Genomic DNA, 14,810 nt, shown 5'->3' on the forward strand with positions numbered 1-14,810 from the left:
TTATTTAGTTAGGTAAAAATAATTTTTATGCATGTAGTTATTATTACTCCCTTCAACTATTCATTAGTAATGCCTTTTGTGATCAATTCTCGTGATTTAATATTGACAAATAATGATAAAATAATATTTAAATTATAAATAATATAATATAATAAATTAATAATTATTTAATTATTTAATAATAAAATAAATAATATAATATAATAACTTAATAATTATATATTTATTTTAATAGTAAAAGAAACTATATAATATATAATCTTATGAGATTTTATATATCAAATTCAGTTAAATATAATATCTTATCAAATATTTAATATAAAATCATCTATTATCAACTATTATTAGTTAAATCAGTTAAATCAAACATGCCCTAAATCTGATAAATTTTATTGCCCCATAAAAGAAAATTTTATTGCACACTTTCATCCAGATTATTGTGTAATTATAGTTTTTGTAAAACCACTAGCAAGAAGATATCGCCAACCCAAAGGGGACAGAAATGGATGGCAAGCGATGTGCCTGTCTGCAGAAGAAATGAAGGCGGAGAAGAAAACAAAGCAACGAATGGGAATTCATTCTAGCACAGCAATATATTACACAATCACATTCTTAAGAAATATGTACGAATAAATTCAATACGCAGTTCATATGAACATAAACTTCTGCCACAGCATAGACAAGCCATAACTCAAAAGTTTAAACCGACATTTATTAACTGGCAATCAATCTCATGGTCTGATGCAAAACCTGATAATCTCGGAGTATCCATAAGCTGTACCAACACATAAACTATACTGACTAAAATGATCTATTGGGTTTGGACGATGAAGACGACTTGGCTTTTGCAAAATCAACCAGATCTTTGAAGAGAGCGTCTTCAGGTTTTGCTTGTTTGGTGGAGGTAGATGAATTAAGCGACATATTCTGGGTTTGTCCAACTAAGCTATCATAAGAGGAACCAGAACCACTACTTGAATTAGTTGCACTGCCAATAGGTCCATGATGTTCCTCAAAGAATTGCTGTCTCTGATTATACCTGGAAGGAGGGGGTGGAAGAAATCCACGAGAAGGTGTATCCCAAGGTGCTGGAGGTAGCTGATCAGCAGATTTGCTTAATGGAACTGGTTCATCGTATAACTGCTGCCCAGAGAACAAAGGTGAGGAATTTACAGCATGAGAAGGAGGAGATGAGGCAGACAAAGTTGGAGAATGTGGAGGTGAGAAGTTTGTGCTGAAATGAAGAGGAACAGTATTGGATGTGGGCTCCGAATTCTGAGAAGACTTGTAGACATCACCACTGAGATAATCAATCGTGCCAGAGTCTGTGCTGACTGGCTTCTTTGATGCAGGAGGAGGAGGAAGAAGAGGGCTCAGTCGCGATGGTTCAGTCCTAACACTGACTGGTTTCTTGGCACGTCCTTGTGAATTTTCTCTTGATGACCTGAAGTGGATATTACAAAACCAACTTGTTAGAATGAGTAATCTTTTCACTTTGAAAATTGCACATAACCGTTAAAAAGACGAAAAGTTAGATGATTCAGTTACTTGATTAATGTTTATGATCTCCCAATACACTGCCCAAATAAAGATGACAAATAAATGATGAGATGCATGATTAGCCAAGATAACATATATATTTTATTGTGTGCCCCGCCACCTAATGTATCTTCAATTGCAGAGTGGTAGTAGCAGTAGCAGATAGTAAGAATAGCCCAGTCATTCCAAGCATATAATTGAGATAATTGAGAAAGCTAATGGCAGAAACAGGGAGAGGGCAACACAGAGAAAAACCAAGTCACCTATGAGCCAGCTGGGCAAAGTCATCTTCTGTCTCATCTTCATCATGGTTAATAACAACAAGTGGCACAACTGGTGTGTCAGCTTCCCTTTCTGCTGCGGTAGGGATACCTTTCACGATATCATCATGCCGACGAAGTACACGCTGCAAGTTATCATTCAATGCCAATCCCTGACACAGAAGACCTTCATCTCTGAAAGAAAGACCACCTTTGTCAGCATCAACAACAGTTTCGAAAAGACAACTATCAGTCAAATTCTTACGCTGTGCTATTCACAAGAAGCATGACGCGCTTTTGGTAAGAACGGCACTGGTCAACAAGGTCAACAATCATCTCTTCTTTTACACCCTGCCATCATATATATAAACATGAGAATTCAAATACAATACATTGCATTGCATAAGATGTGTTTCTTCAACAATGATAGATAAGAAGCTTGAATATGTGCAAATTCTTATTCTGCATCAACCAGTAACTACACATGTTAAGAGTCCAATGCTATTACCTATGAATCGATGATATATTTCATCAAGAGGAGCAGCAGACATAGCATAGAGCTCCTTAACTTCTTATCCCCTCTCAGTTACAGAAATTTCCAAGAGCAACAAACTGATAACTTTAACAGCAGAACAATAACAAATTCACCCAATTCTGCTCTTTAAGTAACTTAAACTCCATTTTATCTCTCAGCAAACTGACTTCACAAATACCTCTGCATCAAACCGTATGTAAAGGAAACCAAGACCATAGCTCATGCCATAAAAATCTAAGGGGGTGTTTGCTAACTTAAATTAAGAACCCGCATTAAAATTTTCAGCACTTAGTTTTTTAAGTGTGTAATTTTAATGTTCAGTGTGTATTTATAACATTTTTAGTTTCCACCACTTCTAGAAAGAAATCATGTAAGGGTCCATTTGGATAGATATTAGAATAAAACATTATGTCGATTATTTTTATTTTAGGGTCCTTTTGGATAAATGAGATTTTGAAATGAAAGGACATTTGAATTTGATAGCATGTTGATATTTTGTAATTTTCACATGAAATACAAATCCAAACAATGAGGAATATGAACAGTACAAGATAGCAAATAAAGAAGCAGAAAAGGCAGTTAGTCAAGCAAGAGCGCAAGCCTTTATAAAGTTATATGAGAAACTTGGAACTAAAGAAGGGGAAAAAGATATTTATAGATTAGCAAAGAAGAGAGAAGAGAAATGTCAAGATCTCAATCAAGTTAGGTGCATTAAGGATAAAGAAGGAAAAGTGTTGGTGAAAGATGAGGACATTAAAGAAAGATGAAGAAATTATTTTGATGATCTCTTTAATAATAGTCAAAATGGTAATAGCGTGAATATAGACTACAGAGCAATAGAAAAGAATGTGAATTATACTAGAAGGATTAGATCTTTAAAAGTAAATGAAGCACTTAAGAGAATGAAAGTGGGTAAAGCTGGTGGACCCGATGGAATACCAATTGAAGTGTGGAAGTGTTTGGGAGATATGGGAGTGGCATGGTTAACTAAATTGTTTAATAAGATTTTAAATTCAAAGAAAATGTCTGATGCATGAAGCAGGAGTATTTTAGTATTTATTTTTAAAAATAAAAAAGACATACAGAGTTGCTCAAACTATATGGGAATTAAACTCATGAGCCATGCTATGAAGCTATGGGAGAGAGTTGTGGAACATCGACTACGTCATGATACTTCTATCTCTCCCAATCAATTTGGCTTCATGCCTGGTCGTTCAACTATGGAAGCGATCTTTCTCATTAGAAGCTTGATAGAGAAATATAGAGATGTGAAGAAAGATTTACACATTGTTTTTATTGATTTGGAGAAGGCTTATGATAGTGTTCCAAGAGATGTCTTATGAAGAGTGTTAGAATAAAATGGGGTATCTATTAAGTACATACAAGTGTTGAAAGGCATGTATGAATAAGCAACTACTATTGTGCTCACCGTGGGAGGGGACACCAGAGATTTTTCTATCTCAGTTGGATTACACCAAAGTTCAGCTGTAAGCTCTTACCTTTTTACATTAGTTTTAGATGAATTAACGAAACATATACAAGAGAGTATCCCTTGGTGCATGATATTTGCGGATGATATAGTTCTGATAGATGAGACGCAAGAAGGAGTCAATAGAAAGCTAAAGCTTTGGAGAAGCACTCTAGAGTCAAAGGACTTTGAGTTAAATAGAACAAAGCCAGAATACATGCATTGCAAGTTCAGTGAAGGCCGAACTTGTAATAGGGAAGGAGTTAGTTTGGATAGAGTGATACTGTTCCAAAGTAATCACTTTAAATATCTCGGCTCAGTCCTTCAAGTAGATGGGGGATGTTAGGAAGATATTAGTCATTGGATTAAAGCCGGATGGTTGAAGTGGAGACGTGCCACGGGAGTTTTATGTGATCGCAAGATTCCCAATAAGTTGAAAGGAAAATTTTACCGTACATCCATACGACCGGCCATGTTATATGATAGTAAGTGTTGGGCACTGAAGGAGTCGTATGTGTCTAAGATAAGAGTTGCAGAGATGAGAATGTTAAGGTGGATGAGTGACCATACTAGACTAGATAAAATCCGTAACGAGAGTGTTAGAGAAAATGTAGGAGTGGTACCAATTGAGAATAAGTTGAGAGAAAGGAGATTGAGGTGGTTTGGTCATGTGAAGCGTAGACATACGAAGGCTCCAGTTAAACAAGTAGAGCACATTAGGGTAGAGGATAGAAAGAAAAGAAGGGATAGACCTAAACTGACTTGGAGGAGAGTAGTACAACATGACCTAGAAGCATTACACATTTTCGAAGATTTATTCCAAAATCGTTTAGAGTGAAGAAAGAGAATACACATAGCCAACCCCAATTTTTGGGATAAAGGCTTAGTTGAGTTTTAATGTTTTATTCTAATAATAATTTTCTTCAATCATCACTACACTTTACTACCATTTATCATCTACCAATATCATCGTCACTACCACACTATACCACCATCGCTGCCACTTCATTTCCACCACCATTTTCTCACTGGTGCCATCAACGCAACCATAATCACTGTTATTAGCAGCATCACCACCATTAGAACCACACAAATTACCATTCCCATCACCACCACAGTAAACACCCTACTGCCTCCACCACTAACCACTGCCACGACAACCATCATTATCACCATCATGCTACTGATAACACCATCATCATAACTCTTTTATCCCAACCAATTCTTAATTATTTTCCAAATTAACTAATACTATATTATAAATGATATTATTAAGTTTATAATATATTTATAAATGACATTACTATGTTTACAATTTTTAATTTTAAAATATCAAAACTTACTAATTCAGTTACATTTCAACACAAAAATTATTAAGCTCTAAAAACTTTAGCATTTAATATCCAAATAATACCAAATGTCACCTCAATAAAATTTTTAGATGTCAAAGACTTTTAGGAATACAAATCAAATTTTACAAATAGAATTAATTAAGAAGTATATGATACCCAAAAAAAAAAGGGAAAAAGACAGCCACCAAATTGTCTAATTAGTAATCCAGAAGCCATGTCTTTCCACTGAAATAAAAGTACCAGTCATTACCCAAGCTCCACTTAAAAAGGATTTGAGAATACATACAAATATGAAAAGAAAAAAATGCACACCTTTGAAATGAAAAGCACAAGGATGCAGACTAACAAGGAATATAAAGGCCTCAAAACAACTTAAAATGCTATAGAAAGGCATGAAAATATTTTACCTCAGGGTTCTTAGGATCCAAGGCACCAAGGATTTCGGTTAACACATCTGCTAGTCCCTGAGCATTTTGAATCTCTGGCAAGCTGAAAATAAAAAATAAAAAAATTTGTGAAAAAGATGTGCCACTAACCATCTATTAATCCACAGATCCAGAATACCCCTACTAAAACAATGACAAGGATAAGCAATACCTCATTCATTATGTAGATTTGAATTACAAGAATCAGATTTATGTCAGGAAAAAAGAATATTCAAACAAGTAGTTTGAACTTAGATTTCACACGCGCACATGCTTCAATAATGCAAGTTCAATTATGAGTTATGATCTAGCCATTAAAACTACAGATGGGGCAAAAAAAAAAAAAAATCAGAAACGTGTTCCTATTTGAGTTCATTCTCATTTAACACAGTAAACATGAATGAGCTAGAAATGAGAAAGTTGACAGATAAGTTGAACTTTAATACCAACTATAGAAATAGTTATCCACATTGTACAAGAAACATAGTGATCCACTATAACATCCATAATAATGAAAAGAGTGAAAGTGAAATTTTGTTTTGTCTTTGAGCATGCAAACGCACCTCTATGTGCTTACTAATATTTTCGTATCTTTTTTAGAAGGGCGGCGCAGAGATGTGTCACATATGAAAATTTGCTCTCATTTTGAAGAACTTGTAAGCTAAGAAACACATACAACAAGAAAAACTAAGTTTTAATCCCAAACTAAGAAACAAATCCAGCAGTAATTATTGTCAAAGGGAATGAATTTCCATTTTTCATTAATTGGTAGTGAATCCAGCACCTAGCTATGCAAGAAACAAATCGGCAAACCCAAAGCTGCTCTAATAAAACTGTCTATGCTTAATCTCGAATGGAAACTAAAGAAATGAAAGATAAAGTTCAAACAGTACCTGAGAGCTGAAGCATCAGATTGCAGAGAGGCCTGGATAGCAGCATCTTCATATGCTGAAGGTGCACTAACTATTGGCTGTGTTTGGGGAGGAGTAAAAAGCGGCACACTGTTCTCCACTCGGGGTGGAAACTCAACTCCGGCAGCCTTTCAGTTATCATACAAACATTTTTTAACAAAATAGTTCCACAAACGTAAAAAGAAAAGTAAATGACCAAAATAATGATATCCAACTCTAAACATCTAAATTCAATTAGGTTTTGAACTTTGATTGGAATTATAGTTTAAAATCAATAACCAAAAGCACATTCTTCCAATTATGAAAACACCAGTAACATTGATTTAAATCAGAAAGCATTTACGCTAAAAAAACAAATGACAAACTATAACAAAATAGTAGCTGTTTTAACTTCATAAAAATTGAAAGCATATATGCCAAAACAAATGAGGTATACAGAATCCCTATTCTGTGAAAAATACTACATATAAATTCTAAACAGAACTAATGCTTTCAAAATAGCTGTTTTAAACTTCTACCAGTGGAACCACAGACATTAAAAAGAGCTAAATAAAAGTACAAGAAAACAATTACCCTTAGTTCATTATATGCAGCATGGTACTGGGGATACCTTCCCCTTGGTCCCCCAAAGGCTTCTTGCCATGTGTCTATCAAGATAAGTATCTTTTCTCTCACATTCAAATCTGGCTGCACAATTATATCAGAATATTATATATTACAAAATGAAATGGATTCAGATAGGATTATAGGAACAGAAGAAGAAAGAAAAGATTCATTTTGCAGTTAAAGAGAGAAAATTGGGACCTTCTTCTTCACTATTTTAACCATATCATGCAGGATGTCTCGGTCAATGATCTGCTGAAATATATTCTCACCACAATTTTTGCTGACAGTCTCCAATGCCTAAATCAAAATATTCCCACACAAACACAATGATAAAGAGAAAATTACTTCTCTGTTATAATGTAAAACAGCAAGACAGAAAGGCGCCCACAACAACTATGTAATGCATCTTTATTTACATATTTTTTATGGTCATAATCTTAGCACTTTTGTTCCAAATAATTTACAGAATGCCAAAACAAAATGCACAGTGGCATGTTATTTTACACAGTTGATTAAGTTAAATTCAGAAAAATAAGTAGACAAAGTTTGAAAAGCAAATAATACTGACAAAAAGAGCAAGAAGTTGTATCTTAGGATTTTTGCTTCCTAGTCGCTTCTTGAGTACTTTGAAGGCATCCTTTGCTTGCCTGCAACACCAATCCAATTCAAAGGAAGAATCAAAATCAGCAAATATTTTACGAACAAATGGTCACAAATGGGCAGGGACAAAAGGCAAATAGAATTGCAAAGATAACTTTGGATATCCAGCAATGAGAACCAAAATATATATACTGTGGTCACAAATTAAATGCTAAAAGATGGTCAAACATCATATGAACACATCTTATGGTTCCAATAAACTCAAGTGAAATGCATTCAACACTTTTTCATGAAGTTCCAATCCACCCTTGGATTATTGCCTTGTGTAAGTTGAGAAACAAAAAGAAAATTCATTATGCAGTTGAGGACCCCTGACCATGCAATTAACACTGTCAGTGGAAGTCACATGTTGCATCCAAAGTCTTGAATTGGGATGGAAAAAAATATACATCAAACAATTAAAGGGAATGAAAACTGAATAAGACATCATACCATAGCTGTTGCAGTGCTACTATACAATAAGAAATGAAAAATCATATAAAAAACCTTATGAGTGCAGTTCTCAAAGAATGGGATATAAGCGAAGGGTATAAACTACTGATCATAAAAAAGCCTGCCAAACTATGTTGTATCAGTAGCTTTGCTAAAGAGGTTGAAGAACCCAAACAAGTGACTAAACTGTTTCCAGGTCATGTTGACACTTAATCCAAGTTCATCTTGAGATAATAAAAATTCGTGCTCCAGCCCACAAGAGCTTTCAATAAGCTTTAAAGCATGCAACAAAGCAAAAATATCATTAGCCAAGCTCTGATTGCACAAAGTGGATAGGTTTAAACAGTAAATATCAACCATGCTTCCAGTTGAACATCATTAACAAGCCCAACCTAGCAACGCCATCATATCACATATTGCATAATGAGAGCTCAAACAAACATTTAAAAAGAAAAATTAAATAAAATAAAAATTGTCCAAAAAAATTCTAGCAAAGCATAAAAGTAGGGAGATGAAGAATTAAAAAGATGGAGAATCATACCCAGGATCCATGTTGATGATATCACAAAGCTCAATGTTTATAGCCCAGTCTGGACCAATCAACATGTCACTTGTGGCCCTGTCGGCACAAGAAGCCGCATTATTTGCCATAGCTATTGTTGCTCCCTTATTTTAAGTTAGCTATCCCTTTTTATCCTATAGACAGAACAATCAACCACATGAGCAATTGCATAATTCAACCTCAAACATCAAATTTCAAAAGAAGTATCAATATATGATCAAATTGAATCAAACAGCAAATTATGACCAAACTGTGAAAAGAGCTTAAACTCCACAAACCCATCAAATTATAAAATGAAAACCACAATTCCGTGGCAATTTCAAGGTAATAAAAAAAATATGAAAATCCAAAAGCAAAACCGCAAATTGAACCCAATTTGACCAAAATTGATCAAAAACCAATTGAATTATATATGAATAAACCAAATCCAACACATGAAAATTAAGCACCCAGAACAATCAAAAGAAGAGCTCATTACCAAAATTTAAGACACAACTTATCAAGCAAGAAAAACTGCAAAACCCACTTAGCAAATAGCACCAATAAGGTGAGGAGAGGACAGAATCAGAAGAAAGACGAGACAGGGCAAAGGATCTAGATAGAAAGCTTACCCGTCTGAAGAGAAAATGGAAATCAAAAAGAGAGACTTTGGATTGAAATGGCAAGTTTTGTTTGTGTATGAGACACAGAAAGAAGAGAGTAAGAGGGTAGAGGAGGGTTTGGATTTGTTTTTGTTTTTGTATTTGTTAGCCTTTTGTAGTTTGAGGACTGTTTGGTTTGGTTTTATTTTTCTTTTCGTCAGCCTTTGGCGTTCACATTTTAGAATCGACTTTTGTCTTCGCTTTCTTGTGTGTTTTTCTAGAACGAAACAATACATTTTGAAAATTCAATACCGTATTAAATGTAAATGGTTATAAAATAGTCTCTTTGATTTATCATAATTGATTTAAAAAAATATATCACAATTAAATATTTAATTTCTATATTTTAAAAACATATTAAAATGATGTTATTATTTCATTCCGTAAACTATTTTGATGAATAATTTGTTAGTCAACAAAAAAGAAAATTAAGGGCTTTTTATTAAAAAAAATTTTTAAAAAAAATTTTTTGTCATATGGGGGACTACTATTATAAAAAAAAAAAAAAATTGTGTTGTTAAGAAGAAGAGAAGAGAAGAAGAAAGGCAGTGTCCTAATATTAAAAAAAATAAATAAAAAATCTTTGAAAGTAATAATAAGTTTCGATTATTGTTGTATTTCACTAATTGTTTCACTTTTATTTATATATTAAAAAAAATTAATTAAATTTTAAGATATATAAGATAATTAAATTTTTATCTATATACTAAAAATTAACTAAATCTCAATTGAAAGATTAAACAAATTTTTCGATAATTACTGTATTTCTTTCATTGTTTCACTTTTGTCATTATTTACTTTTTTTACATTTTATTATCTAATTATTAATTTTTTCTATCCAATTTAATTTATTGATTAATAATTAATATAGATTAATTATTTTAAACTAATGATCATATTATTAAATATTAAAATTATATTAAAAATATTTTAAATTGCTTGTTGGTTAATAATTAAATTGTGTGGGTGCAAGCACTGGTGAGAGAATTATAATATGAGTGTAAATGTAGGTAAAGTAGTCGAATGCTATTTAGAATAGCATCTAAATGATCTCTAACAATCACACATTATTTTAAATAGCGTCAGAGTCACAATATTTTTTTTTATATCACTCTGACAATTAATTTAAAAAAAATGATTAGATTATTGACGGAATCAAACTATAAGAATTTTTAATATAATTTTTAAAATATAATAACTCAATAATTAGTTATAATAAATTATAGAGACTATTTTTATAATTTATCCTAACTCTAGTACCTCCTTAATAATTAAAAACTCTTTTTTTTTCTTTATTTTATTTTCTATATATGGCTAACATAACAGCCTTTGAAGGATTTTTTTTTTTAATCGCCTTTAAGGAAATTTACCACTAAACTATTGTTTTTCTTTATTTGTTAGTATGAAATTTGCTATTGAATTTATTTTTTTAATTAAAAATGAGAGGAGTGCACTCAATTTAACAGGAAAAAAAAATATTTTTTGAATTGCTAACTAGCTTAATTTTTGAGATTTTGAAAAATTAATCAATATATAAATATATTATTTTTCACCTCTTGAATTTATTTGAAGATAAATATCAATATTAAGTTAAGAGAATACATGAAAAATAAAATCTCCTAACTCGTGGCTTGCCACAAAAATTTAATTTTAATTAATAAACAATTCAAGGGGCACATTCATTAATTTAAATAATTAAATTCAATAAATCACTTGATTGGTCTTTTAATTATCTTCAAAAAATACCAAAAAAAATAAAAAAAGCCTGCTGTTCAAGTTTATATTATCTTCTCTTGTTATTAGTATAGAAATTTTTGATCTGCACCAAAATATATAAACATTTAATTAATAAAAAATTATTTAAATGTAATTTTAAGAGAGATTTATTATGATTTTAATTAAAATAATAATTATTAATTAAATAAATGTATATATCTGAGGTAAAAATTACCTTATAGATGCTGGAGAATTATAAGAGAAAATCATTGATCCGTCACAAAAATCTTATAAGACTGTTGCATTTTCTGTTATATTTATTTTAATTTTAATATTTTTTTATATTAAAAAAAAAAAGGTCTTGGGGTAGTTTAGGAGCGAAAAAATTAGAGGAAAATTTTATTGATTTAGAATTTAAGTTATATTTAAAATATTTTAATTTTTCTTAGAAATCTTTCAATCAAAATAAAATAAGAAAAATAAGAATAAAAATGACTTATTTTTAAGAAAAATTTAATAAGTAAAAACTTGAACTTATTAAAAATTTAATAAGTAAAAACTTGAACTTATTAAAAAAATTAGAGATGAAATTAATTTTTTAAAAAAAATTAGAAAAATGTGCATGAATTTAATTTTGCTTATGTATCCCTTTAGGATTTAGAGGAATCAAAATTTTCAGTTATAAGTTGAGAGAGAAGGGATGAGGTGTGTTTGGTCATGTGACATAGATATAGCAAAAAAAAAATTAGACAAGTAGTAGCACATTGGTTGAGGATAGAAAGAAAATAATATTACAAATTTCCAAGATTTAACTCAAAATCGTTTAGAGTGGAGAAAGAGAATCCATATAGCCGACCCCAATAAATTTTTAGGATAAAAGCTTAGTTGAATTGAATTGAATTGAGTATTACTTACCCTTTTTAAAAAAATTATATGATAATTGATAATTAAAAAATATAAAAGAAAAAAAATCAAAATGGAGGGTATTGAAAATTTTATTGAAGATATAAAATAATAACAGAGTAATTGAAATAGTATAAAAATAATAAAGTAGGGAAATTTTGAAAGTACTAAGAATTAAAAGGAATGTAGAAAATAATTATTTAGAAAATTTGAGAGAAATTGAAAGAGTATTAAGAATTAAAGAGAGTGTAGAGAATAATTGTGTAAAGAATTAATGATATATATATATATATGAATTAGGAGTAGAGTGAAGTATTTATTGAATTTTTTTGTATTTAAATCGCTGGTTTTTTTCTAATTTTAATCGAATCGATTCTATTGGTGTTTTGTAGTATTTGACTTTTCTTGGATGTGTAATAGAAGGCTGTAAGCGCGTTATTCTGTGTGGCTGATGACTTTTTTTTTCCCTCAAAGGTGGCGGATGACTTTGGGTCCCACTGATTTGAACTTTGAAGGAAGAGAACGCCAGTTTGGCTGAATTTTGGGCCTAATTCAAAAGTCAATGAATGATAGTGGGGGCGCTGACCATGTCCAATCTCCGACCACATCGGAGAATTTCACAATAGCACCATTACTCTTGAGAAATGTAGAATATACCCATGTATTTGACTTATTGTGTATAGTTTTCTTTATATGAAATAACAAATTCATATATATATATATATATATATATATATATATATATATATATATATATATAAAAACTTATAATTAATTTTATTAAAAAGGAAAAAAGCCAAACCTCACTGGATTTAGATAATTTTATCTTTTTTTATATTTTTTTATTTATTTTTTTAACTAATCCAATTTTACAAATATCATCAAATACTTTAAAGCTTCATTTTGATATTCATAGTACATGAAAATGCTTAGTCATTTTATTAAATTTGATAGTTTTAGTCACACACACTCTCTTCTTACTGTCACTAAATCTCATCACTATTTGATACTCAATAATTATCAAAACGAAATTATGAAAATGTTAATGAATGTATTAATATTAGATTTTCAATAGTTGCTATAAACAAATCAAAATAAAGTTCAAAATTCGATTGACAAAAATTGGATAAAATTTTAATAATTTTTAAAAATTTTGTTAATTTTACCAAAATTAAAAGAATTAGATAAAATTATTAAAATGTAGTAAGGTTTAGCTTTTTTTTTTTATCAGTAGACCTTATAATTATTAAGCATTTTTTGAAAAACCTAATATTACGTATTTACTTTTTATTAACTTACATTTATATATAATGCGTACATAAAATTACTATTTTAATATAAAATTTCTCTTTATAGACGAATTTTTGAGTGTTACAATAATTTTTTTAATGGAATTTTTGGGTATCACACTATCACATTCTAAAATTAATTTTTTATTTTCAATTGTTTCAAAAAAATTTATTGGTAAATTCATCAAATTTATTAGTTTATTAATTTGATTATTTCAATTGGATGAATAAAAAATTATGTCAATTTAATTGTTGAGTGTGTCTTGATTTTTTTTTTTTTAAATTTTAGTTCCAATTGATCTAATACCACTAAAGTTGATTAAATTGATTCAATTAGATAAACACTATTTTCTCAGACTCTCATTAAAAATAAATGTAGGATTATTTAGGTTGCATAAATGTGTTAAATAATTTGTTAGGTATGTGTCTCCATATTCCATGACAATATATCATGGGAAATAGGAGCCAATGGAGATGCATGCGTATTGTTAATGGATGTCGATGCTATAAATTTAAGTTTATATGAGAATGAGTCTATTAATTATTAAATTAAGTATTTACACTAAAATTTATATATATATATATATAATTAATTAATTTTATACATATTTTTAAATAAATATTTAATCTAATGATTATTAAGTTAGTTTTCATATGAGTTTGAACTCATACTAGATATATCATTATTAATGAGGTTATATAGAAAAATACATGTAAAAAATACGTGAAAGAAATGGAAAATTTGTGTCTTCATATACCTCAATTTAATGAGTGCATGGAACTCTATTTTTTCTTTAAGTGTGGTTATTATAAGCTTGAGCTCATATAACAATAAATTTATTAATTATTCAATTAAATATTTATATCTAAATCTATACACTTTAATTAATTTTACGTATATTTTAATATAAATATTTAATTTAATATAATAATTATTAAGTCCATTCTCATATAAATTAGAATAATTATATTAGATATATCATATTTCTTTGGGTAGTGTTATAGAATCAAGTTGATTCACATTTATTTTGGATTTCTAGCAATGTGAAATATTTTCAATATCTTTCTCATATTTGGAGGAAATTAGTCAATTTGTTGAAAAATGGTACAGTTTTGAAGAATCATACAAACATAACATAATGCCTAGAAAACGATGTGTTTCAAATACTGCATTAAATTCAATCTATCAAACAGTGCATTTGGTTAAAAACGGTGTAGTTTTGAAGAATATTAATTAAATATAAAAAAATTATGTAGTGTGACAAAAAATGAACCATTAATAATTAATACTAATATGATATTAATAAAAAAAGTATTAATAATTAATCATTTAGTATAACATGTTTTGAAACACACAGTTTAGTGTTAATAATTTAGTATTAATATTATATAATATTAATATTTAATAAAATAAAAAAGTAGAACATTTTTTATATTTCAATTAATGAAAAATTATAATATTAAATAATTTATAATACATTGAATAATGTGTACACAATACTATAGTACAT

General features: G+C 29.7%; 1 protein-coding gene across 2 annotated transcripts; it reads right to left on the minus strand.

The window, feature by feature from the left end:
* Positions 1-552: 552 nt before the first annotated feature.
* Positions 553-9,582, minus strand: LOC110646421 (TOM1-like protein 4). Of its 2 annotated transcripts, none has more exons than XM_021799850.2 (10): positions 9,229-9,582; positions 8,730-8,884; positions 7,665-7,743; positions 7,295-7,393; positions 7,064-7,177; positions 6,473-6,618; positions 5,562-5,643; positions 2,065-2,150; positions 1,803-1,994; positions 553-1,444 (listed from the first exon to the last, which is right to left on the minus strand). In XM_021799850.2, the coding sequence occupies exons 2-10, from the start codon at positions 8,837-8,839 to the stop codon at positions 802-804; spliced, it is 1,551 nt and encodes a 516-aa protein (XP_021655542.2). In that variant the 5' UTR covers positions 8,840-8,884; positions 9,229-9,582; the 3' UTR covers positions 553-801. The 2 variants fall into 2 exon arrangements, with proteins under 2 accessions (XP_021655542.2, XP_021655541.2); XM_021799849.2 differs by having other exon boundaries at positions 9,362-9,547.
* Positions 9,583-14,810: the final 5,228 nt, after the last annotated feature.

The sequence above is a fragment of the Hevea brasiliensis genome, chromosome 12 (assembly GCF_030052815.1).
Source record: "Hevea brasiliensis isolate MT/VB/25A 57/8 chromosome 12, ASM3005281v1, whole genome shotgun sequence".
Taxonomy (NCBI): Eukaryota; Viridiplantae; Streptophyta; class Magnoliopsida; order Malpighiales; family Euphorbiaceae; genus Hevea; species Hevea brasiliensis.